This window comes from Podarcis vaucheri, assembly GCF_965113315.1.
Source record: "Podarcis vaucheri genome assembly, chromosome: 1".
Taxonomy (NCBI): domain Eukaryota; kingdom Metazoa; phylum Chordata; class Lepidosauria; order Squamata; family Lacertidae; genus Podarcis; species Podarcis vaucheri.
This window is the reverse complement of record NC_138759.1, coordinates 128,560,224-128,587,549: the sequence shown is the minus strand read 5'-3', so window position 1 is coordinate 128,587,549 and position 27,326 is coordinate 128,560,224. Positions and strand designations below refer to the sequence as shown.

At 41.0% G+C, this 27,326-nt stretch overlaps 2 protein-coding genes across 3 annotated transcripts in view; both read right to left on the bottom strand.

The window, feature by feature from the left end:
- Window positions 1-20,188, bottom strand: part of SATB2 (SATB homeobox 2) — a 122,133-nt gene extending 101,945 nt beyond the window's left edge. For both annotated transcript variants that reach the window (XM_082238746.1, XM_082238747.1), the window contains exons 1-2: window positions 20,063-20,188; window positions 18,728-18,955 (exon numbers count right to left, since the gene is read on the bottom strand). In XM_082238746.1, coding sequence (XP_082094872.1) covers window positions 18,728-18,896 — 169 coding nt within the window. In that variant the 5' untranslated portion in view covers window positions 18,897-18,955; window positions 20,063-20,188. The remainder of the gene's footprint in view (window positions 1-18,727; window positions 18,956-20,062) is intronic.
- The window catches only part of FTCDNL1 (formiminotransferase cyclodeaminase N-terminal like), a 415,186-nt gene that overhangs the window by 204,081 nt on the left and 183,779 nt on the right, over window positions 1-27,326 (bottom strand). The gene's annotated exons all lie outside the window — the stretch shown is intronic.

The window sequence follows — 27,326 nt, the reverse complement described above, 5'->3', positions numbered from 1 at the left end:
TATGATGGCACTTGTTAGTGAAAAAACACTATTTCCTAGGGTAAAGAAAAAAAATCAGTGTAAAATGATTAACTCTTATCTTCTATTATTATTAACATTCATGTATTTTCTACCACCAAGATAAAAGCAAAGAACCTTTAAGAGCCAAGTGGAGAAGAGATATTGCCTCATGGTCACAGTTGCATTGTCCACCACAAGTAGACAGTCATGCATAGCACTGCATAGTAAGAAAATGACAACACTGTAAATGATAGTCTCAGTTTTCCTAATTATTTCATCCCTGATCAAAAGCAACAGCAATGTTCAGCTGATTCAAGCTAATCAGCCTCACAGATAAGCCATAGCTCTTTTAAAAAAGCAAGCTCATAGACAAATGGTTCAGAAACTGAAAAGTTGCTGCTCTTTCAGATACTGTACTGTCCAACACATACTTCAGTATCTGAGAAAACACACACTCATGATTTTTTCCACATGACTAGTGCAACAAATCTTGTTACAGTACTAGCTCACTCTCTTCCTTCCCCTCACCCATCCTCTCTCTCTCTCTCTCTCTCTCACACACACACACACAGAGAGAGAGAGAGAGAGAGAGAGAGAGGAAAATACTGTACAGTATATCCAATGGTTCCACTCAGTTGATAGTATGACTTCCATCAGCGGAACAGAGATGGAAGCAATATTCAGCAATACGTCTCCCACCTGCAGCCCTCCATACTTCCCTCACCAACTCCAGAGGGTTGCAAGATGCTCTAAAACAGAATCTGGGGGCAGAGGAAATTGCTAAAAATTGCATGCCACCCCAATCTGCTAACAGAAGCCTTACAATCAGCTGAGCGACAACTTTGGATAAAATACATCATTTTAAATAAAAGATAGCATACATATTGCTACTATCTTTATTTTCCTCTGAAGATGTAATTCCTTACCGGGGGGGGGGGGGGACCCTGTCAAACCCAACTTTTCCATTCATGTTAAAGGCAGGCTATGGCTCTGAAAAAAATGCATATTAAAAAACAAAACATAACATAACTTAGTTATTTCTTAATACAACTTAGCCATTTCATTTGTTGTTTTACAAATATCCCACACTACTATATATAATAACATGAACTAATGGAAAATATACTAATATTTCACTTCAAAAGAGTGACGGCATTTTAGAACTAGTACCTTAGATGTTTTTATAAAACCACCTATTTAATACATACTAGTGCTTTTGATGCCCATGGCATTTTAAAAAATGGTTCAGGGTGAGAGAATTAAAGAGAATTCCCTGCACAGCTATAATTTTAAATGCCAATTTCTATGCCAGATTCCACCCACAATTAATTTTAATGGTCACGTTACAATGTCTTAAAAGTGCAACTACAAATAGACCTTGTACTGAAATATTAGGATGTCATCATATGTAAGTTTACAGTAAAAGCTTTTTCCAAAAGGAAGAAAAGTGAAGAAACTACTGTATTCACATCTTAAGAGACTAGAAAACCCTGTTGATTTTAAAAAGCAAGTTTAGTGAATTATTATTACAGGTAGGTAGCCATGTTGGTCTGCCATAGTCAAAATAAAAAAATTCCTTCCAGTAGCACCTTAAAGACCAACTAAGTTAGTTCTTGGTATGAGCTTTCTTGTGCATGCACGAAATCTACCTTCAGAGGTATCTGAAGAAGTGTGCATGCACACGAAAGCTCATACCAAGAACTAACTTAGTTGGTCTTTAAGGTGCTACTGGAAGGATTTTTTTTATTTTGAATTATTATTATTAGTGGATTTTTCTACTATACAATATATTATATTGTAGGGTTGGAAAAACCTTTGGCACTCCAGGTATTGTTGGACTAAAATCCCCATCATCTCCAGCCAGCATGGCCAATGGTCAGGGAGGATAGGAGCTGTAGTCCAACAAGTGGACAATCTGGGGGACTGAACTACCAAGCTGCCCAGGCAAATACTATGTCCTGGCTCCCACCCAACAAATCCAGACACAGGTGTTTTACCTGAAAGAGCAAAACAAATAGATCTTTATTCAGGCAAGTGATGGCACAAGCTCAGCAGCAGACACAGTGCACTCAGGAGGAAGGCAGAAAGCTCAAAACTGCAGGGAAATGACAAACATGGCCCACCAAGTCTCCCCATCCCTCCTGCCAAGCTTTTAAACACAAGGTATGACACGTGGGCAGGCTCTCTTGCCTTGTGGGAATGTTGAGTTTTCAAGTGCGCACTCTACCAGGGTGGGTGGGTCTGCTCCCATCTGCAAAGGTGACACCTGGTTCCAGCCAACAGGACTGCAACAGCCTCCCCACTCCGCTGATCAAAGCCCTCTCAACTCCGCAGGAAGGTCAGAGGGAGAGCCAGCATCCCTGCTCCTCCTTCCAAAGCAACTGAAATGGAAATTCCCCTCTTCACCAACCCAGGTCCCACAATTCACACACAACACCCCCCACACATTCTTTTCATCCTTGTCTTCTATGGGGGCCTGCTAACCCAAGTCCAAGAGTGTTGCTCATGATGTACTGTAGTTTGGTAGTATTTTATCTTGTGTAAATAATCCATGAGGTCACAATGCTCTCATATCATTGGTGCCTAATTATTTATTTTTAACATGATATGACCTCAACAAAGGCAAGATTATGGGCCCCTTGCTTTCCATATCCGCATGAATCTGGGTATGTATACATGTATATACACTTTGTTTAGGAGTAGGCACCCTCTGCTCTATGCCTTAAGACACCATCACATTTAAAAACTGAAGCCTTTTATGGATGTTGTGTGCTTTGTTAGCTGAATTTCAGTTGAAATGAAATTGCAGCTGTTTAAGTATCTCCTACCATTCTAATAAAAACCAAGATCTATTTGCTACAAAAAATGTAAATAATGGTTGATTACAAAAATACAGAAATTTGATTTCATTGTTGTTCCAAAACAATCAACTTTATTTGGTTTTGCAACTCATATCCTTTATAATAATTATTTTTAAATGGTGATTTCAATCAGGGGTGGCTAACCTTTTTTAGTCTAAGAACAACATCAGTTTTTGACCAACCCTCTGGGTGCCACATGCAAGGGGTGGGAATGGTCACACACAAACACACACACAGGTAAACATACACACAGGGACACAATCCTGTGCAAATCAGCTGAGGAGGCAATTTACTCAATCAATCTGAGGGAGGGAGAGATTTACAACCGTATTAGGGCCCTGAGATTAGCACACCCTACCACTATGTCTACTTTTAAAAATAACATTTTCTCACTGCCACCAAAATTGGGATGGGAGGCAGAAAATTTAACTGAGGGGAATTGTTCAGGCTCCAAAACTAAGGGTATTTTATTTTATTTTTATTAAACTTCTATCCTGTCTTTCTTCCCAAAAGAGCACACAATGGCAAAACATGGTGGTAAAACAGTACAAGTAAAAATAAAATAAAAACATAGTTAAAAACAATTAAGGACTTCTAAAAACACTCCTGCTTTAAATACTTGATTGTATTTGACCAATGATGACAGAGCACCCAGCAGTAAAATAGAACCCAATGAAGGCATATAGCTCATGAGAAGGAAATGTAAGTGAAGTGATGAAGGGAAGCACTCTTAATTTAGAGCACTGTGGGCCATTTTAAATGCAACAATAAAGCATGATTTGGAGCATGTTGGTACAGTCATAACTTGATGGCTGCAGAGCTTGATCATTAGGCTATAGACAGAAATGTGGAGTGGAAGATTTTCCAGTGCTAGGGTTGCTATACCTTGAAGAAAGAGAACATATTTACAGACTTCTACGTTTAACAACGGATTGCTATGATGACTCTCATTTTAAATACCCCTACTATATGTAGGCTATAGGAACTGTGCTATATTGTTAGTAGCAATGTTCTTAACTTTAACGAGCCCCCCAGAGTAGAGCCGTGGGTGCCGCAATTACAAACGCCCATGTGACCACAACACTGGCCTACAGCCGCTGTTCCCCATTGGCCCTAGGAAGAAGGGTGCAGACATGCTGCAGAGTGCTCCCATTCCATTCATGAAAAACAAGGGGTGGGAGCATGACACATGGGGCTTTTAAAGTTGTTTCTATTTTAAAAAAATATTGGGTTGTTGTAAACAAAAAAACAAAAAAAAAACCAAATAAAAAAACCTGGACATTCTGCCAAATTTTAAAAATCCTCCCTGACAGAAATTTTAATCCTGAAAAATAGGAGGTGTCCAGGAAAAAGAGGACATATGGCAACTATCCAGTGCTTTATTCTGTTTTATAAATTCATTAGTAACAATCAATGGGTGCCAACTTCAAATAAAGCATAGGCAAGCTTGGCCGTTTCAAAGTTTTTAGCTTTGTTTACTGAATACAAGTAAAATAAACATGCTAAATTAGTTCATGCTCTAGGGCATCAGAAAAAAATCTGATGCAAACTAAAAAACTTATGGTGCAAATTACATTAATTATATTAATTTGAAAAGAAAGGTTTTCTGGGATTTTTCTCTATCCAAAAATTCCCAGAAAACCCACATCATTGGCCTTAGCACATGTGTCCCCTTCTCTCTTTACATACTCCAATTTTCTCCCTCAGTTCCAATTTAGTGTCAAACCAGAGTCTGCCATTACATCCAAAGTTGGGCAAGCTATCCAAGGGAAGAAAGAAGCACACAAGCATAGAGCTTAATCACTTAATGCCATACTACGATCCCCCCCCCCATTTCATTTCTATACCGCCTTATATTTTAAATAAAAAATCTCAAAGCGGTTTTGTTATTACATATAAACCAACCCTATTAATATATTCCAAATACTAATTATTTTGCTTTGTCCCTTGAGTTGCTTCTAAGCCATCTGAACTGTATGGTTACCAGGGTCTGGCCTGATGTTGGAAAATAATGTTTTATTTCTTCCTGCTCTCCTCTCACCATTGCTCCCAAGCTTATGGCTGCCTTGGCACAATTCAGTTATACATATGTAAACTAGGTTATATTTACCTAACAGAGAAAAAGGGAAACATGGGAAGGCATCAAGAACAGGAAAAGAAGGGAGGAAGCCTCCAGGTGCACAGAAGTTTATCGAGTCCAATGCATATAAAAAATAAATCCACATTCAGGGGCACTCTTGTACACTTTAACCATGTGAGTCTTAGCCCCGCATGTTGATGGTGCCAAGGGTAATCCTGAAGAATTTATATTTAAAAAACTTTTTACTTCAAACATACATCTCTGTATTTGCTTATCATTCACTATACTCTATGTCTACTTACCCAAAATGCAAAAAAAGCAGCCAAACATTATATGGCAGCTACTATAATCAATTTCCAAGACTATTACCCTATTTTCCCTATAGGTAGAATGGTCTTGCAGTAACAGATGTTAATAACATTCATTTCACACCATGTTCATTTAACTTTTGAGAGTCCGTGAATTTGCAAAGGTTTATTAGTCAACTTTTCATCAAAGAATTTGAAGTATTATTACCTTTCAGTTCTATGCAAGCTGAATAAACAGAAACATACATATTGCAAACTATGATATGTACATGAATATTAAGAAAATCAATTTGCTGCTGTGTGCATAATGCTGTTGCTTGTAGAAATAACCTCAAATTTACTGTGACTAGTTTGCTCACAAAGTACTGGCATTATGATTTGAATCATCTGCACAATACACTAACAATTCTGTTTCTAGACTCCAGAAGCTCCTAGCCTGAAATGTAAGGATAAATGTTCCATGAGATCACCTTCCTACTATACAACCTGCTTTTATTTCTGCCTAGTCTCCACCTGAACTGTGCTATAAAGATCTTGGATTACTGTACAAGGAAATTGGTAGTCTGAAAGGCCTCATTTTACATCACAAGTAAAATATGGTTCTATACTCTGCCAGCTTAGGAACCAAGGAACGCTACACTAAATCATATTCTGAGCCACCGTATATTCTGCAGTCTAAACATCCAAATGGGAAGGCTCCTTTCTTCCTAATCTCGCCCTCTCATGGCACCATTTTTCTAAGCGGCAGGAACACTTAAAAGTCAATTCAGGAAGAAATCAGCATATACCTCACCTTTCAATATCTCCCAAGTCAAATACATAATTACGCAGTCACTAGTAATATATGGTTAGTTGTGAGACTGCAAGGAGCTTGAAATAATAATTCTGGGCAATCAAACAATGCATTAGGTTGTATGGGTAAAATTCAAGCTAATTTGGAACCAACAATAAATTCAGATCAAACAAAATGGATCTTGCAAAAGAAATGCATCAGGAAATCTGAAAATGGATCTGGGATAATGCTTATAAACTTTCAGAGGAATTTCCACACATTGTTATTTAGTTAGTATTTACACCAACACAATTAAGCACAATATCCCCAACTGTCAGTGATAAATGTTGACACTCTAGGGCTTTGAGGGCAATTTTTTACATTTTTTAACTAATACATTGAAATTTGGCAATAACAGATATCCAAAATACTACTGGATATAACATTCCAAATGATCCTCTTGCAATTTCAAAAGAGATAGAATTGGAATATAAAAGACTCATCTCTCAAAAGCAACATGTATGGCAATCTCTTAGGAGAAAAGCAAACACTGTTGATCTGATATTGATTAATAGTTTATAAGAATTTGGGATACAGTATGCATGTCCAATGTAAAGCACAACAAAAGTCAGAGAAAGCAGGCAACAAGTTGTACATTTATAGAGAAACTGAGCCTTTTTATTTTGTATTAGAATAACGAAGTACAATAAAAATAAAAAAATTCCTTCCAGTAGCACCTTAAAGACCAACTAAATTAGTTCTTGGTATGAGCTTTCGTGTGCATGCACACTTCTTCAGATACACAGATACACATGTGTATCTGAAGAAGTGTGCATGCACACGAAAGCTCATACCAAGAACTAACTTAGTTGGTCTTTAAGGTGCTACTGGAAGGAATTTTTTTATTTTGACTATGGCAGACCAACACGGCTACCTATCTGTAACTGAAGTACAATAAAGTAGAAGATGTACTACATCCTTATGTGGTATTAATAGAATCTGTTAGTAATAAGGTAGCTCTAATATCTTTCATTTTCCCTATTTTATCAGAAATAACCACCATTTATTTCCACCACAACACTTTTGTTACGCTGTAGGATATTGGTAAATTATTGTATCATAATTGAATATTGCACGTATTACAATTTTCTGATGTACAGTTTGGCAAATACTATTTTTAAGAGACTGGGGAGGATCATGTCAGTTTTAAGGGCTTACAGAGTTCAACAAACAAATAAGCCAAAGCTTTCCAAACTGTTTGTCGAGACACATTTGTCTGTCGGCTGCACTGTGTAGGTGTGTTGCACGAATGCTCCCCGTGCTCCTTCTGGAGCTGGAAAAGGGTTAGTTTAACCTCCAGTTTGCTAGTAAAACTGAATTACTATGTTATGAAATGATGCGTGTCTAAAAAATGTTTCACCAAGATGAAAAATTTGGAAAGCTCTGAAATAAGCAAGCACACCCACTGTACTGGGACTTCATCATACCAAAGCTTACAGTTTGCCAGGGACCTTACTTTATCTCTAATTATTAATTCAGTTGATCTAGATGCAGGACTTGTTTAGAGTCACCACTCTGAGAGCTTTTCTTCTATCCCCACAGAGGAAAAATGCAGGTGGCCACTGGTGAAGAGGTCACCTGAATGCTACACAACAGGCAGGCCCAGCTTCAGTACTTCAAGAGTTTGCAATACCATACTAAACTGGGAACTGAGGCCACTAAACTGGGAACTGAGGCCACTCAGACAACAGCTTTCACACTGTACATTCGTGGAGAGAAAGGTTGCAGTGGTGGGGTGGGGAGATGGAGCACAAAAAGTAGCTGCATGAATTAGAACAAAGAGCTGAGAAAAGTGTACGATGGTTTACATCCTAGTTGCTCCTCTGTTTGTGTAATAAGGATAAGTTTTTATGAACTCTCCATCCATCTGTAGCTTGCTACAACAAATCCTGCACCATCCAACAACCAGGAGCATATTTTCAGGGACCTGGGGCCTGCGGAGGGATGGGTAAGGCAGAATAGCCCTGTTCCATGAATGTGAATTATTTTCCATTCATGGAACAAAAGTTAGGATCCAAGACACATTTTGGGAAGAAAACTTCACTGTCTCCACCACTCAGATATTCCTTCCATTTCATAAAGCTGGCAGATGACAAACGAATCAAGTTGTAATGAACAAAGGGGAGGGGGGATTAAACTGGCAACAGGAAGTGCTTCCTCTCACTGAATTTAAAAGGCATAAGCCCAATTATTTCACCTCTACTTTAAAATCTTAATAACAGCAGTTAGTAAAAACTTGTCCATGTCTGTGAGCACAAGTCGCATATTTTCCACCATAAATACAGATTTTAGCTAACAAGATGAAGTAAACTAAACACCAGTTCAGTTACTCTGTATTTTCTCAAAGTCTAAAAATTGGTAGACTATGTGACAGGTCCATCTCATTTTTCTTAATGATGTTTTTATTATTCTTTCACCCAATTAAAACAGAAATGGATATTGCATCTTCTGACTGTATAATTGTTATTGTAATCTGTTTTCGATCACTGCTCGGGAAATTGGTCCAAAACAACATAAACTATCCACAGCCTCAAAATTCAAGTCATTTTCTTTTACTACGACACTTAAGGAGACATCTATCATGTTGCTCTGCTAGCATGTGAGTATTATGGCAAAAAAGTTATTTGTAAGTTGGGAAAAGACATTATGAAAGGCACCTTTTACTGCAAAGTAATGCATAACTCATAAGTGAGATTTTTATTCCTTAATAGCCAATAAAATACAAAATAGCAAATCTAAGAGATATGCATATTCAGTTGTAACATATAAATAATGGAAAGGCACATCACATAAAAATATGATTTTATTTTCCATTTTAAAATATAGGTTATTCAAAGGGCATGCTTCATTTGTAATATGACTGCATCAGCAATATTTATCTTTTAAAAGGAAGATCCTAAACATAATCCTAAACACCTTTACAGGGAATGAAAGAAAAACCCAGAAACCTACTGACAGATAAATACGCAAAAAAAAAAATAATTTCTCACAATACTATTATTATGTTGTCTCATATTAGTCCAACTAACAGTGCAATCCTACCCAAATAAACTCAGAACTAATGCCACACTAATTTCAATGTGTCTTACACCTACGTAAATGTGAATAGGTTTGCAGCCTAAACCACATACCTTAGAGATAAACTTAAGTAGCTTCTAGGCCCAACACTATTACATGTTATGAAAAACTGCAAATCAAGTTATTGAAATCAAGTTTCTTTGTTTACCAAAGAAAAAGTGTCATGTAACAAGTAAAGATTAGCCAGTTAACAATGACACCTTGTATCTTTAAAAATGTGATGTGGGAACCTATTTCCATTGTTTTAAATGGAACTTCCACCTATACGATTTTAGGTTATGCTCTTAAACTTATTTCCTAGGACTCAAGTTTATTTTCAAGTCTGCATACATCTCCAATTTTACTATGCAGAATACATTTGTTCTCCATGTACACAGACTGCCCATGGGTGCACATTCGCATGGATCAACATAATGACCACAGCTTGGCACCACATACATAATCAGGAAGGAACTTAAGGAAAGTCTCAGGCTCAAATGGTTTCTTCCGTCTTTCTCCCTTGAGGTTGGGAGAAGACTTTAACAGAGTTTAGTTTCACTTTCCACTAATCCTAGCTTGTCATATCAGAGGAACCAACGTTCATGGTTTGAAACAAATTCTGGTCAGCATCAAAACAAACCAACTTGGAACTATGGGGTTTGAAGCTGGCTTGTTTAACTAACTAGAGTTTGTTTTAAACCACAATCTCTGGTACATATGACACAAGTCAGGATAAATTGAAAGTTGGAACCAAATACCTGTTAAGTTCTTCTTGCAGTTGAACAGGAGGCAGGAAGCGAGGAACTATGCAAGAGCAAGGTTCCTTCCTGCTTATGGATATGACTCTAAACCATGGTTTAGCATTATATGCAAACCAGGCTAATATGGGAACAGGGCAGTAAACCAGTTAGAAAAACTGCTGGAAAATTGAATGTCTTCCGTATCCATAACTACCTGATTCACATCTGGAATCATTGTATCATGTATACAATGTATACACAATACAATCATGTATTGTGTCAACCAGACATTATTAAAGGAGCAGAATGCAGCAACTTGCTTCTGTTACCAAATGGACTTTCGTCTATGCAACAAAATTCCCCCGCTGTGTGCACTTCCTAAATTTGTACCAAATTTGGGAAGGGTACATGGGAAGTGGAGAGGGAAGGGAAGTTGTGTTGCATGAGTGGGAATTATTGTACTAACGGCAGTGCATTATTGGATACCACCCTAAGACTCCTTTTGTATGTTTCATCTTTAACTGAAATTCTAATTTGCACAGATGCAAAGATTATATTATAGTATGCATAATCCTGCTATCTCTAGATACAACATAGGAACATTTGACCACAGTTTCAGTAATAACTACTGAAAGGCACAAATGACTGCTCATAAACTGCAAAGAAGCAGGTCATATGATAGCAAGTATATTTCTAGTCCTCCTGAACACACATAGAATTATTAATTTCTAACAGCACAGCAATCTTTAACAACCTAAAACTTGGGGAAACGGTCCAATTCATTTTTTAATAATAATATTTTTTAAAGCCCTAAAAAGCTTCAGTCCAGTATACCTGAAGGAGCGTCTCCACCCCCATCATTCTGCCCGGACACTGAGGTCCAGCTCTGAGGGCCTTCTGGCGGTTCCCATGCTGCGAGAAGCCAAGTTACAGGGAACCAGGCAGAGGGACTTCTCAGTTGTGGCACCCGCCCTGTGGAACGCCCTCCCACCAGATGTCAAAGAGACAAACAACTACCAGACTTTTAGAAGACATCTGAAGGCAGCCCTGTTTAGGGAAGCTTTTAATGTTTAATAGACTATTGTATTTTAATATTCTGCTGGAAGCCACCCAGAGTGGCTGGGGAAACCCAGCCAGATGGGCAGGGTATAAATATTATATTATTATTATTATTATTATTATTATTATTATTATTATTATGATTGATTGAGACATGTAAACAATTCTAACTGCATCAAACATCCACCAATAAATGGTTTGCATCTCACAGCAGTACACAAACCAGTTTACTGCATTTTTCCAGTGAATGCCATAACTTGAAAAATGCCTGCATTAGTTTCACTACCACTAACACGCAATGCTAATTGTAGCTCTGCACAGAACATGCACATGTGTGTACACACACACACACACAAAGCTGTCTTGCACTTTACATTTTACTCACTAAAACATGTGGTAAACTCATTCAGTTCCATAACCCATTACATGTAAACAGTCCTTAAATTCTAAGGCTTTTGTGTCTAAGACTGCACAGATTTTCACTAAATTATTGACATTACAGTAAGACAGTTGTGTTAAATCCCCAAAGAGCAGAGCACCTCTAGAAATATCCTCTACTTGTCTCATTAGCAAAATTAATTTTTAATCTTAAATATTTTTGCATCAAACACTTTTAAAAATTAAAAGTTATAGAGTGAGGGGGGAATTATTTGGTACAAGGTAAATATTATATCACTTGGGGAATCAATTTGTTGGACAACTCATGCATTGCTATGAACAAGCAGAGACAATACGTTCAAAGCAATCAAAGTAAGTTTAGAGAATAGAAAGCCTACTGAACTTATTTCCCCAATACTCTTGTAAAATTGACATAACTATACTAATTTTCGAATTGATATTGTTAATACAATGGACATAATGAAGGCTCTAAAAGAAAATATTAGTGCTAATCTTTAAAAAGATACGATAATAGAGAAAGCCTTGCACAATGCTGATCCTTTTTTTCTGCACTCCAAATTAACTGAAACTTATTCTTCAAAAACACAAGATCAATGCTTAATACTCCCTGATGAATGCTCAGCTTAAATATGGTGGGAAAATGCAGCACGGGAGAGATAATTAAGTACATTTCTCTGAAATCTTCAGTTTCTCAAATGTTTGTCAGTTGTGGCTTTAGCTCTTAAAACAGTTTCACTCATAGAATGTCTTCATATGAAAGTGCATCTGTTTCTGAGGAGTTTATACAGTAGGAATCAATTAACATAGGATTGATTCATCATTTATTGGGGGGGCAGCTAAGCACACACTATAGTTCAAAGTTAATATTCTGTGTTGCCAAATGAGCACTTTCTCTTTCAGAGGGTGCTGTCACATACACACATTGTGTCAGCTGAGCACTATCTTGGATTGTGAAGCCCCATTAGACAGGCAGGAGCTGAGCCCTAGTACCCTAAAAGATGGCATTTTAATCTTAAAATGCTGTTGACCGTTACTGAAAAGAACCCAGTAAATAACCTGTATAAGTTACCCAACGTTATATGATATGGAACTAGATTAGTCTGCTTAATGTCTTGGGTTATAATGGCCTAATGCTTTCCTAATTTTCACTTATTCCACATAATTTTCAGTTATTCCCAAAGAGAAAATGAATTTCATTAACAATAATGATGATGCATTGTTTCATTGTTGCACTTTCATGCTTACTATACTACCGTCAGGGGTTTTTTCTGTGGCTTGCTTTGGTAACAATAAATTAGCTCAGAATTATATCAGCATACATTCTACATTAGATTGTCATTAACTGTCGCACTTTGCCCAGCTCTGAAGTCCTACAGAATATAAGTCTGTCAAAATATTATACAGTATACCTTTTACAAAGCACCACTTTTTTTCTCCAACTTCTAAGTGCACAGTTTCAGTGTAAAAAATTAACATCAAGATTTATAAAGCATTATTGAAATACATTTCTTGCACAGGTGATACAATGTATTCCACTATCACCAGTTAATGTGCATTGTAGAAAATGTTACATTTTGTATGCTATATTGTACACATAGATAGGCTACATTGACCATAACCACTTTTCAGCAGATAAGCTACTAATAGATTTAATTTAAAAAAAAAACACCATCATATATCAACATTTAGTACAAGAGTGGAAGGCACAGAGTTAGTCTACTCCATGTACTTCTGCTGACACTAGAGCCCCAGTGCTATGTACTAACTAAGAAATCATTTAAACTTGGTTTCTAGTAAATACATGTTAGCATCAGAATGCATGTATAAAACATAAGAATATTGGCCCGTCCAAAACACATTTAATTGAAAATGAATCATACTGTTTTGTTATTTCAAATAAGTAGACTTGGACTCCTTACTCCTCATCCTACAGCTATCCAAAAAAAAAAAAGCCTACAGGTCTGCTCACTTTCTAGGGAAATATGGTCTATATTAATGCTATATTAACAGAAATAAAGGAGCTAATGGGCCCTGATCAACAGAGAAGTTTGGAAAAATATTATAATGGTCTTGATCCTAAGCATGCTTCTCCCAATCAACTCAGCTACACTTCTAATCAAGTGAATTTAATGCACATGCAGATACAGGCAATGTAAAGCCTGACTAGACAATTTACTCTGCACCTAAATCCAAAACATGGCAGTGTTTCTCAAAACATTAAAAGTCATGCATTCTGTTGAAATCACTGGGATTTACTTCCAAGTAAGCATCTGATCCAATTTTTCCAAAGTATAAACAAACATGCATAAAAGACTTAGAGCTAATACTGATGTTTCAAATCTCTTATGGTTACAACTTTATGAAGAACATTTCAAGTAAAATGTTCCAAAATGATCCTAGATGACTCCTCATTGGATGATACTTTATATTTTTGTGGATGCTGAGCTGCAAATATTTTGAAACCAAATCAACTACAGATTTGCTCTTAATACAGAAATCACAGAAGACTATTCTCTCACTGGGAGAAAGGAGATGGCATACTAGGTGACTCCAAGTGTATGCAATCTTCATGTTTAAAAGACAAAGACAGATGTAAAAAAGTATAAAACTCATTATACTATCTAAAGAGCAATACTGTTCCTCAAATTTTACTTTAGAGGGTTTAGTTTTGTAACATATATACATATATATGAATCAATACTTTTAAAAATGTTAGCATGAACTATTTTTTTTTAAAAAATGTGTATTATCCAACATGTTATATTATATAAAAATTATGTAATCCAAATTTATGCAAGAGTAAACCTGTCTTTGTCACTTGAACTAGCTTTCGTAATCAAGGTATATTCAACCTTTACAAATAAAAGGAAATGCAATATACCTCTCACACAGTTACAATGAATAGAAGGAACAGTAATGAAATACAAAGTATTATTCTCTACCAGTAAATCACATTAACAGTTGTCACACACAATATTCAGATGACAACTTATATCAATGCTCTGATCAATGTGTCCTATCTGAATGCTTCAAACATTAACCTTGATTTCCCATCATTATATTTGTCAACAGTAATAAAGGGTCACAACATACTCCTACACCTGGTTCTACTAGTAGTAGTAATTACTTATATGTTACTGGTGTCAACAGTAGTATGCTAGGCCTGAAAACAAAGGCTGTAATTCTGCTTGGATGTAAGAAACACTGAATTCAATGACACAGTATCTAACACTGCAACCATGTTCAAACTTCTCTTGAAGTAACTCCCACTGAATGCAATGGGCCTTTTATTCTGAGTTAACCCCAATTAAGGCCTAGCTATAAATTATTCTGCTAGCTTTTTAAAACATAATTATCATTTATCTGATAAACACTGAACCAGATTAAGAAGTGTACCTATATTTAACTTCCAAAAAGACAGAAACTGAATATTTTATAATCAAAATAGCTGTATCAAAATATGCGTATTTCTCTTAACATTTAAACTGTATAGGATATCATCTGTTTTATATAGCCCACTGAGAAATAGCACAAAAGGTTGATCTTCCAATAAAATATTAAAATATAACTTTGTTAAACACGCCGCCGCCGCCCCTCGACTTCTATTTAGGTAAATTTCTAATAGTTTTTGAATCAGTATTAACATCGTAAAAAAGATGCACTTCAAGCTTCTACCACCACTATAGGAATCAATTGGTATAGGTGAAATATCCTACTATTATACTAGATTTTAGCATGTGGTGCTAGTGGATTCTATATTTCAGTTTATTTCACCAAAGGACAAAATAGAAGATTTGTTTAAAGCAACCCCCACTGATTTTAACACTTCTAAATCAGTAAAATTAGGATCATAGCCTTAATTATTAAGCACAGTTTTTACTTGAGTTCTTCAGACTGATTTTCCATCTCTTAAAGACTAATAAAATGTAAATGCACATGAGAATTGAAAAATCGTGAACACAGATACAGTACATTTTAATCAGGATTTTTACAAATCTGAGTTTCCTGGCCATTAATCATCCTTTTTCAAAATCCTTATGGAGCGAATTACTAACTGAGAGGGGACGCCAATTCTAGTAAGTGAATGTTACCCAGCAGGGATATAAAGCTGTCAACACCACAGAGTTCTTGCTTGCTTTAACCTCTCTCCCAGGCGTCATATGTGTTTTAAAGAGATATTCGCCTTTTTCTCCCACAGTCTCACTATAAAAACTGCCAATCATGAGTATCACAGCACTTCTGTTTTATTACATAGATGTTTAAAACAGACTACTTAGGTAACTGCAGGAAGTGCTAGAATACCTAAGGCAAAAAAAAGTTAACCCTGACTACTTCAACTAAAATTAACACTGTAAATAGTAAAAGGTTTTTAAGTCCCCAGGGAAACTTACTTCTACCACGCCCTGCTTAACATTTGTTTAGGATTTTTCAAGACTTTTATCTCTCTTCCCAATGTCAAAAAATGTTTCACTCTAGAACAGCTATTATGCCACTAGTTGCAGAACAACTTCCCGTAAAATCTCTTTTACCATGCCTTCCCCTCCCAAAAAAACAGTGAAGTACAATTGCGTATCGTTGCGAGTTTTTGCCTTTACTTAGAGATATCATTATAAAGAATAAGAAAATCTAAAAATAGTAAGTCGACCAATATAAGTTCATCACTTGGCCATGTCTTCAGATCTGTTAAATCATTATTTAATCAAATAGAACAAAGTGATAATCCATGTATTATCTACTCCCCCCCCCCCGCAAAGAGAAACAAGAGAACTAAGGTTCTATAGTCATGCTATTTTTAAAGCAACTGATGTGAAATTCAGGAACTTTCCTCAGCTTTTCATTAAATATCAAACCCACCATAGATGAAAAATCTTGGAAATTCTTTTAACTATACTACATGTTGAATATTAACGTAACTAGATAGTATCTTGTTAACTAACTTTCATAGGCCAGAGATTTTTACATATGGCCTTAGTTTTCCTTTCTGGTATAACTATTTTCACCTCTATAAAAATCATATTTGAGTGTTACAGTTACAGTAAAGGTACAACTTTCATACCACTGCAATACAACTTTTAAAGCCACATTGTGATTTGTACTGAAAATTGTGGTCACTTTTTTCTAAAACAGTTTTAGAAAGGGCTGTAGCAAAAAGCCATTCATGAGACAGTTGTGCTAGTTATCCTAAAATATTTTAATATAAAATGATGATCAATTTAAAACAAACATTGCCCTATCACGATAGTAGGACTTAAAACTACTTTAAAAAAATATCTATTGCTGAGTTGAGAAATCAAACATTTTTTCATTCTTACTTAAAAATGGAACACTAGCCCAACAAGTGCAAGGACTACAAGAAACTTTATGAAACAAGAAGTTAACAGGAAAAAATGTATCAGCAGTTCATAAAAAGGTAACCCCTTAGGAGCTGGCCTTGAGGAATGAAAGTCTTCATGTAAAACTGAATAAAATCCTCTATCCACCATCACACTTGACTGAATGTCTACAGTTTGAACAGTTTGTGATATCAAACTGTTGTGACCTTCTTGTGGCAAAGCACTGAAGCAATTTGGAAACATACATAGGCCAAAATTTAAAAATAAGCCTCCCACACACACCTCAGTGTAGATTAGAAACCCAAAAGACATTAAAGCAAACCCGCAAACCCTTTCTTAAAAAGCAATAATGCTTCAAATAGCCCCCAGCTACTGTAGGGCATATCTCGAAATATTTACAGAAAGATTTAGTCAGCAGCAAATCCACAAGTACTCCATTATTACTTTTTAAACTTTCTTTCTAGCATAATACTTAATTTAACACTTTTTCTTTTCTTTTTTGCCTCTAAGAACAAATCAATAAGAGCAACAGTGAGAAAAAGGTTCATTCACCAACTCTCTAAGCTTTGTCTAAACTCTTAGCTGTCTTTACTCGAGATTATCTTAGAATATACAGATAACTAACTTAGGGGAAGAAGATAACCTCAACCTACAGCTTCTTAACAATCTTTGGCAATTACTAATCCCACTGAGCAAGAAATGTTTTGTTAAAAGCAGTGCAGTGGTATTATGCTGTATTTTCTTGCATTTCTTCCTATGCAATAAGATTTTTGACCATAAGCATTATAATACGTTACATATTTTGCAGAACAACCTGTTTTATATGTATTTTTTCTTCTTTAGAAACTGTGCAGAAATATTAGATCCTGCACTTATATCTGGGTCCAAATATAAGGTAAAAGAAGTGAGAAATCATGACATTCAGAACTAAAGATCTTTAAGCAGCTGCATGTTTGGGATTTTAAGTCATCTACTTGAGACACTGAAATCATACCACAGAAAATGGAAGAAAGAGTATCTAGAAAAAATGATATATACACTGTCCAACAACTCTATCAGTGCATTTAAAAAATAATTCTAGCAACTGTCCATAAAAGGAAAAGAATATCCCATTTTGTTTCGGAGAGTATTCTTTAAAGTTATTATCTTGTACATTTACTTGGTATTATATTCTACTGATTGCTATGAAAAGTTTTCTTCCAAGTAAGCATGTTGGGATCACAACCCTAGAAGATCATTAAGCTACTCTACTAGATTCCATAAATCTCAAATAAGCTAGACTAGTAATAGGTACAGTAGCAGTACAGCAAATAAACTAGACTCATAAGGTGTATAGTATAGCAATTTACCGGTACTCCTATTTAGAAACAAGCCATTCATAAAATTTTGAAGAACAAATTCTTTTTCTCCATGCATTCTTAGCTATGAAAATGACTAGATTTTCCCCATTACAAGACTAAAAAAAACCCCAACCCGCTTTCTGAGATACAAGCAAGATAAGCTTAACTCTACAATTCCAAAACTTTTATAAAATATTCTAAATTAGCTTCCAGTTAAACTGCAAAATACTAGGGATATAATTAAGATCCTTTTTAATTGAGTTAAAGAGCTAATATCTTTGTCCCATGATCCAAATACAGTAACAGTGCAAAAAAGCCACAATTTAGAAAGCAACCCAGAACAAAAGCCAAACAAAAAACCCCAAAACATTTTATATGTCCTTCTAACACAGGGGCAGAGAACGGAACACCTTTAAGCTTTCCAGGAAAAGCTAAGAGCTCTAACAGTGACATAACCAGCTAACACCTCATACACAGTGGCAGCATGCCCAAAATATGCCACCTTCTGTATAAACCACTTTCCTGTTTAACCATAATGAGGCTGTTGGTTACTGATGAAAGAAGCAAGAGGGGCATTAGCAGTCTGCCACTGACTTTCTTCCTGTAACCCTACACCAAGAGACACTCAAGCTTCACCAACCTGAACCCTGACACCCTGTGCCATTGTAACACAGCCGTCAGCCTGTTATGTGTACATTAGTTCAACTAGGTTTGTTACCTCCCACTGATTTGGTGACAGAGCCATTGGGCCTCCCTCGGGCTCCCATAGGGCTGCCATTCTGTTCAAGTCTGGCCACCTTCACAGGGGGAGGACCTTTGACATCAGGGCTGCCGCTCCCTCTGTCTGGGCTATCCCTTAGACAGGGACTCTCACTTCTCCGGTCCATACTACTTTGAGTTGGAGACAATGTTCCCACAGGCAGATCACAATAAAATGAGCAAGGACCTAGAAAGAAAGAGAGGAGAAGAGGGAGAAAAGAAATGAGCAGTACCACTTCAGAAGCATCCAAACTGAATGTATCAATTAATCACATATACATTAAAAAAGGAAGAGCACTTCAAGCCAGAATTAAAACGATCTGCATAAAGCATGGAGGACCTTAGCCAGAAGGCTTCGCTTTTGCACCTGACTTGTGAACGCGCTTCCGACGCTGCTGCTGCTCGCGAGCCGGCAGCTAACAAGGAAGGGTCACGGAAGTTGATCATTCATTCAACTTCAGCTTTATAAACCAAGCTATTGCTAGTACCGAAGCTATTTACAGGCTACGGTTTTCGTCTTTGGGGTCGAGTGCAATTTAGAAAAGCAAGGGACTTGGGCAAACAAATGTATTTAGAAGCAAGTATGCAGTACACTGAATCCAATAGACTAATGCATTTCAGATGGTAAGTGAACCAGTAAAGAGGTTCAATTAGGTACCTAGTAATACATTTAAAAATGGGTCCTGTACCGGGAGAACTAGGAAGGAATGGCAGGCACCTAAGGACACTTAAAAATGTAACCCCACTTCCAAACTTAATTTTTTAAAAGCATTTTTTTAAAAAAAATACTGCGTGCCAGGCATCTTCCTCTCTGCTTTTAAACACACTTAGAAATCGATGCCTTAAGTCTATTCTTTGCCGCTTCTTTCCCGCTTTGTTTTGTTTATTCTTAGGCAAAGGAACATTAAAGTACAAATTTGATCGGCAGGGAGGGGGGGAAATCCCTGCATCCTCCGGGATTTCCCCTTTGCTAGAATGTGCATTGGCAGGTCGGTTCGATATTTTGTGCCGAACTGCTATCTCAAGCAGATTGAGTTTTCAAGCTTGATTACACAACGTAGCGCAGCAAAAACCAAAAAAAGAGAGAGAAAAGCCACGGCTAGAGCAGTTTGCGGAGTCACGCAGAAACAAACAAATGGGAGCGTAATATAGAATAGCAACATTTCAGCCAAAAGCACCTCCGTCACAGCGAGAGACATCCGTAAATTATTTTGTTTGCTTCGATCTAGCTGCTTAAGAGAAACCTTTCAGGACCACCGCCGTGAACATCGGAGAGCTTTCCTGGAGTACTTACTGCTTATAGTCTGTCCGTAACTTGGCTGAGTTGGGCTCTGTCCATGGATCAAAAGTAGAGAATCCAGGGTGGAAAGTTTTCTGGGTTCCTCTCTGCACGTTATTATTCTCTCCTCGTCTATTTCGTCTCCCCCAACCCACCGCCACCTCCAGTCCCGATGGGTTTTTTTGGGGGGGAGAGGCTTGCGCTCCCAGGTCAGGATGCCTCGCCGTCTTGCGCCAGAGTGGGCTTCGGGTGCTTGGAGGAAAGAGCTCTTCCCGAAAGGGCACCCGAGGTGGTTGTGAATGCGAAAGAAGACGCGAGAGAGAGAGCCCTGGGATCGACGAGGAAGTAGAGGGAGGGAAACACTAATTTCTCTCACCTTCAGCAAAAAAAAAAAAAAAAAGGGTGGTGGGGGGGAGAGAAATCAAAGAGGGGAGGGGGAGAAAAAAAGGGGTGGAGAGGCTGCCTCTAACGAGGGGAGAGAGAGAGAGACGCTATCCCGAACGAGCAGGAGGAGAAGAGGCAGCAGCAGCCGGTGCTCTGGTGGCCGCCGAGCAGGCAAGCAGCGCCCGATGTGTCACTTTCAATCTCTCCCTCCGCCCGGCAGGGAGAGCAGCAGCAGCAGCAGCAGCAGCAGCAGCAACACGAGGGATTCGCCAGAGAGGAGACAAATGATTATTAGTTGCGTTGAGTCATCAAGCAAAGTGAGTCCTTTTCTGGGGTTGTCCTTCCTCGCTTTGGGGTTTGTTTGGGTTTTTTTTGTTCCCCCCCCCCACCCGCCCCACTTTAGGGTTGGTGTGGTTCTGGTGGCGATGCCTTCCCCTCCCTCCCTCCTTCCTCCTTCCCTCCTCTTGGAATCCAAAATAACAGCTCAGCTTCCTCCCTTCTTCTTCCCCTCCTACTTTTCTTTTCTTTCCCCCCCTCCTCCTCCTCCCCCTCTCTTCCCTAAAAATAGTCTCCCTACGTTAACTTAGGGGCAGGATAGAGCCCTTCCTCTTGGCAAAAAAAAAAAAAAAGAGGGGGGGTTGCAAATTGCTGCTGCTGCTGCTGCTGCTGCTGCTCCGGCCGCCAGCACTGCCGTTTTGCATGCATGCATGCAGGCGGAGGACAGAGAGAGAGAGAGAGAGAGAGAGAGAGGCTCGCCTGGCAGGAAATTAAAGCCCAATAAATATATAATAAATGGGAGACACGCGGCGGTTCGCGCAAGCACACGGGCGAGGCAGAAGAAGAGCAAACTTAAGGCGCCGGGCGGGGAGAGGCGGGAATGGTGGGGAGGAGAGAAGAAGGAGCGAGGGAAGTAACGCGGAGGGAAAGGGGGCCGGGTTGGAGGGAGGAGAGGCGTGTGAAATGGTGGAGTGGGGGGGGGAGAGAGAGGGGGGGGGGTTGACTGCTGGGTCGGCAGAAGGGAGCGAGGGAGGAGAGGAGAGCAGCGGCCGCCGCCGCCGCCGCCACCACCACCACCCGGGACACCCGAGGAGGCGGCGGAAGGGAAACGCGGGAGGGTCCATTCCGGGCGCCTCCTTCCCCGGGTCGGCAGCGACCCGAGGCCTCCAAACGAGCGCCCTCACGCAAGAGGGAGAGGGAGAGGGAGCCGCGTGTGCCGCCCCCCCCCACCACCGCCCCGAGTATATGAGAGAGAGAGAGAGAGAGAGAGAGAGAGAGAGAGAGAGAGAGAGAAAGGCGGGAACCGCCTCAACCGCCGCCTCAGCCCTGAGGAGAAAGCGCGCGAGCGAATTTCTCCTCAGGAGAAACACACACACGCCGCCGCCGCCGCCCGCTCCTTTCTGCTCTTCCCGTCAAAACCGACCCCCCCCCCTCCGTCTCCTCAGCCTGATAACGGTCTATCTCGAAAAGCGGCGCGCGCATTCCAGGAGTCCGGCGCGGGTGGCGTGAGGGGTCGTGTCGCGTGGGGTGGCTCGTGAGGCGGCCGAGAACCGTCGCGTGGGGAGCCGCTTTGTTGGCGGGGGGGGAGGGGGCTTGGTCTTTTGTTGTTGTTGTTTCGGGGGGCGGCCGTGAGGAGAGGTCGTGGTGGTGCCGCTCAGTGGTTAGAGAGAGCGCTGAGCCGACGCTTCTCCCGCTCGAAACGGCCATCCCTGAGGGACGGTGCCCCGCGAAGGGGAGCCGTTGCGCTCCCCCCCCCCCGCCAGCCCCTTTTTTGGGGGGGGTAGTTAATAGACTGAGGGGGGGGAGGAAAGAAGCCGCTCAACACCCTCCTTTTCCCTGGGGGGGGGGCGCCGCTCCCTTCGCCTCCTCCGCCCCACCCAGGCCAGGCCACGGGGACCTGCTTCTGCCTCAGAATCGAAGCGGCACCCGCGCAGCATTTAAGGTGGCGCGGAAGGAATCCCTCTCCTTTTTTTTTAAAAAAAAAAAACTTCTCTTCCCGCACCTTCTTGTGCAGGCGGGTCGCCGTTCACCCCCCGGCCCCTCCTTCTCTCCCCACACCTCCAAGTCGTCCCCCTGCACCGGGGCTTAAAAAAAAAAAACCACCCCAAAAAGCTCGGTGCTTTTGCCGGGGAAGCTCCGGAACTTGGCGCGCCCACCTTAAGAAAGCCCGGCTTGTTTGTTTTACGGTGGCGCTAGAGGGTCAAAATAAACCCACCCTCCCTCTTCCGAAGCATGCGTGGGGTTGCGCGTTTATGCGCGTTGGGGGTGTTTTTTTGCGGCCAAAGCGGGACGCGTTTCGATCTTGCGAAGGGAGCGGTTTAGTCCGACCTTTTGCACTACAACTTGTAATACATTTAAATGTTTTAAATGGTGGCGCTGTGTGGACATGGCAGTAATTGTGATGGAACCTCCAATTCGGGATTCTGCAGCGCAGACGAGACAGTGTAGATTACAACCCAGGGACTGGCTTGCTTGGTTTAATTGTTGTTATTGCTGGATGATTATTAATTATTATTATTATTATTAATTTGTACCCCACCCATCTGATTGAGTTGCCCCAGCCACTCCGATGGGGTTGCACTATCAGTTTATTATACGAAAGTAAAAAATCATAAGAATTCGATTGTTATGGAACAGGCTCCAGAACATCCTCGCAGAGGAAGGAGGGGTGTTGTAAATCAGTCTTTCCCTCTCGTTCAGTCGCTCCGAAATAAGCACGCAGGGACCCTTTGCAGAGCTAGGTGCGCCTGCCCTCGCAGAGCCTAACTTCTCCTTGTTGTTTGTCCATGGAGTTTTCTTGGCAGGGATACTGGAGTGGCTTGCTGGTTCCTCCTCCAGGTGGATCCCGTTTGGTCCAAACTCTCCACTATGACCTGTCCATCTTGGGTGGCCCTGCATGGCATAGCTCATAGCTTCTCTGAGTTGTTCAAGCCCCTTCGCCACGGCAAGGCAAGTGATCCATGGAGAGCCTAACTTGGCCCTCCTAAATCCGAAGTTCAGAAAGTTGAGAGAAGCCGAAGCGCCCGGGCTTTTGTCCCGCAAGACCTCCTCCCTCCCCCTCCCCCCCCACACACACTTGGGGCAATCGGAACCCCAAAGCAGCCGTCCACCCCTTCGATCTCTGCAGCGAAAGCGAAGCGGTGTGGGTGGGTTTTTGTTTCGTTTCTTGTTTTCCTTTGCGCTTAGGTGCGTGCTGCTCCCAAGGTCAAGTTGACCCGCGAGCTTCGCCCTGGAGAATGTCGAGAAGAACCGCGACGATCTGGGCCCGAGGCCTGCCTTCGACGGCTTGGAAACAAAAGCTGGAGCAGCTCCCCGCTGCCGCGCGCCCGCGCGCACAATCGCAAAGGAAAAGAAACATAGTAACAGTCGCCCGCCGATGCCTGGGCTTCGGTCAAGGGCGCTTGTTGTTTCTTTGGGGTTTGGGCTCTGCTGGAGCTCGGAGCCTGGCGCAGCAAGCGGAGCGGCGGCGGCGGCGGCTCTTGCTCTCTCGCTTCTCGCGTCTCCAAAGGATGGGAATCATTATAGACTGCAGAGGGCTCGCCACTCTCTTTTCCTCTCTCTTTTCTTCTCCGGGCTTCGGCCCGCACTAGGAAGTGCTGCTGGCTGGCAGTCTGGGAACCACGGAGAAGCCCCTGATCCGGGTAAGAGATTAACTCCAGATCGTTTCCACTTGAAGGTTGCAAGAGGGCCCCACCCATCCCGGGAAAGGCAGCGGTTCTGCAGCAGAGGATGAACTTTCTTTCTTTCTTTCTTTCTTTCTTTCTTTCTTTCTTTCTTTCTTTCTGGATCTTAAGAGATCTTTTCTTGAAGACCTTCGTACAGACGTCTTCATCTTGCTTTGGCAGCAAGAGGCGCGGGGGGGGGAGGCGGGGGCGAAGGTCGCGTGCGCGCTTGAACTTTTGGGGCACGGGCGTAGGCTTCCGACGACTCAAGGTGAGGGTTATGTCTCTTATCTTCTTGCCCTGGTCCTGGACATGTAGTTCGGTGTCCATAGTGTTCTTTGCAAACGACTGGAAGTTGGAGCATTGGCCCGAACTAGCGGAAGTAAATTGTGCGGATTTGGAAAAGCAGCGGGGAAACGATCTGAATGCGTGAGAACTTTAAAAAAGAAGTTAAATCTAGTGGGATTTTCCGGGCGGGGTAGGGGCTGTTTTAATTTGCCAGGAGGCGTTATCTGACAAGCCGGTGGGTAGCAGGAGAATGGCAATGGTCCTCTTACCTTTAGGATCCGGACTGGTGGCCAAAGTTGGAAGAACGCGCGGTTTTTAGGGCTGGAGTCGTTCTGATGGTAGGATTGGGTTTAAAGGCAGGATCTTCCCCCTTTCCCCGGTTGGTTCGTCACTCTTCTTCTCACCGATGGCTGGAGAGAGTCAGCCCAAGCTCCTTAAAGGAGCGATTTCATGTAGCCCACGAGCTGAAGATCCTGACTGCCATTCGGTCCCTGATCGCGTTTCACGCCGCCGCTCTGTGTGAACAGGCTGATCGCAGGACGGTCAAGTTCAACCTCCTTGTAGCGAATACAACCGGATTGTTAACTTATTCATATTTTATAAAGTGTTAATATTTTATAAAGATTTTAGGGAAACTATTGATTTTAAATTATTCAGCCGCTCCTGGGATCATTTTGAATAATGCATACAATTAAATACGTGCATAAAATTGGTCGCAACGGTTTGCGAATGTAGCTTCTATTCTTTCTCCATTTCCTTCCTCGTTCAGTTTGGATTTCTTTTGACGTATTTAAACTCCCCCCCCCCAACCCCTTATGAAAAGTAAACCATTGTTGCTGTCCCATCGCCAAAAAGGTTTTAAGCGTTGTTATTCCTAAACTCAGATTATTGTAAAACGGCATGAAACTGAATTTACTGCCTTTTAACATCTACCAAGTGGCTCTTACGAAGTGTTTTGTTAATAATAATAATAATAACAATAATAATAATAATATCGTATGCTTTAGTTGCGGAAATAAGCACATTTGCATGGGGTGGAATAAATGGATGGGCACAAGAGTTTTTAATAAATTTACAAATCCTCCCCGCTCAATAAAGGCGTTTTCTGTTTCAAATTATGTATGGTTTCTTAGTTGATCGTTTTCACATATTGTCTTTATTTGAACAGGAGGAAAAACTTTCCCCCTCTCCTGCTAAATATAAAATCAATTTGCATTATCTAACAACGTTACTTTTTCAGCATTTTTTTTTTTAAAAATAATCCAACTCGAGGAGGCATTTATTCTTTGGAATATTTGAGTAGATGAAAAGGAAAAAGGAAAACCAAGACAGAGGACTCTTTAATTCAGGGCAAATCCAGTGGCATAAAAGAGTTCTCAGTGCATTTCGGGTCAAAACGTCTTGTAGCTTGATTTAAACCAACTAAGACCCTTTCAGGTTGGTGGGAGTCTCCCTTGGCAGTCAACCCACTCACAACATTTGCCATTCTTGAAAGTACTTTTGCAGCAGTTCCTTCCGTGAGAATCGCGGGGGTCCCTTTTTCTGCGGCCCCTTTCCGATATGGACTTAATAACCCAAAGGAGAGCCTCTCTGATGCTTCCTTTTGACATCCGAACTCTTGTCTTACAGAGTCCTTCTTTCTCTCCATCTCCTTTGGAGTGCCAAGCGCTCAGACTTCGGAGGTCTGCGGAAGCAACAAGCTCTCGAGCCAAGGTCACGCAAACCCTCCAAATTATTTGCTGGCTTCGGCTTCCAGCGCCCTGGCTGACAAATTGCGCCTTGAGGCGCCTCTGTCTGGCTAAAAAGAGTCTCTTATCTGCCCGGGGAGAGGATAATAGTTCGCCCAAAGGGTTTACAGTTTAAAAAAATCAGAGGCGTCGGGGAAAGCCCCTCTGCAAGAGGGAGTTCCACTGCCTTTCTTAGAGGAGGCGAAGAAAACCACGACGGCCTCCTCCTGGAGCCCGGCCGCCATGGAAGTGAATTAGCATCGTTCCAATGAACGGGCGGAGACCCGCAGCCTCAAGCCACCGGCTCTGCGGAATGGGCCCAAGAATAATACCGTCCAGGCAGCCGCAGCGGCCTCCCAGGAAGTGGGAGAGGAGAGGCCCTTTGACTTCTATGGAGAGCAAGAGAATAGATGTAGCTGGCCGGGCCCTGCGCCTTCGGCTGCAACCCTATGCCTGTTTACCTGGGAGTAAGGCCCATTGACCCAAGTGGGGCTTGCTTCCGAGTCGGTAAGGCTAGCATTGCACCGTGAGACTTCTCAAAGAAGTCCCGCAGTGACGACACTGGCAGGGCAGCGACACCGGCTTCGGGTTAGAGGCTGTGGCTGCAGAACTTTCTGGGAGTAAATAGGCTGCGAATCGCAACCTGGGGGATGCATTTAGCAAAGAAGGGTCTGCGCGCAGTGAGTGTGTGAATGCATTCCTGGGAAAGACCTTAGGTTTTCATTAGAATTCGCGTGTGTATGTGTCAAAGTCATACAGGGAAAGGTGCAGGGGGGGAATGGACAGTCTATGGAAAAGGAAGGCTATGTGCTCATATGTGATTGGAGGATATATTTAAAAGTGAAATGCTGCGTGCGAGAAAGGCAGCGTGTCTATGTTTTACCCAATTCACACGTTTCACTTAAGATGCTTGAAGTATACATCTTTTATATATGTGTGTACACCTTTTGTGTGATTGTATATGTGTGTATCTATATACATGTCCGTTTCGAATGTGGAAAGTGCCCGCATCATAGAGACGCGTGCGCCTCAGGCACCCGAGACTGGCCGCAACTCCCAGTTACCGGCATACACTAAATTTGACTCGGTGTAACGTGAGAAAGGGCCCGAACGTCCCCCTCTTGAGATAAAAGGGGGAAAACATTTTTCAGTTGCCAACAAAGCAGACTGAATGAACTTTCCCGAAGGTGAGAAGCGGAGGAACGCCTCGGTTTGTCGTAG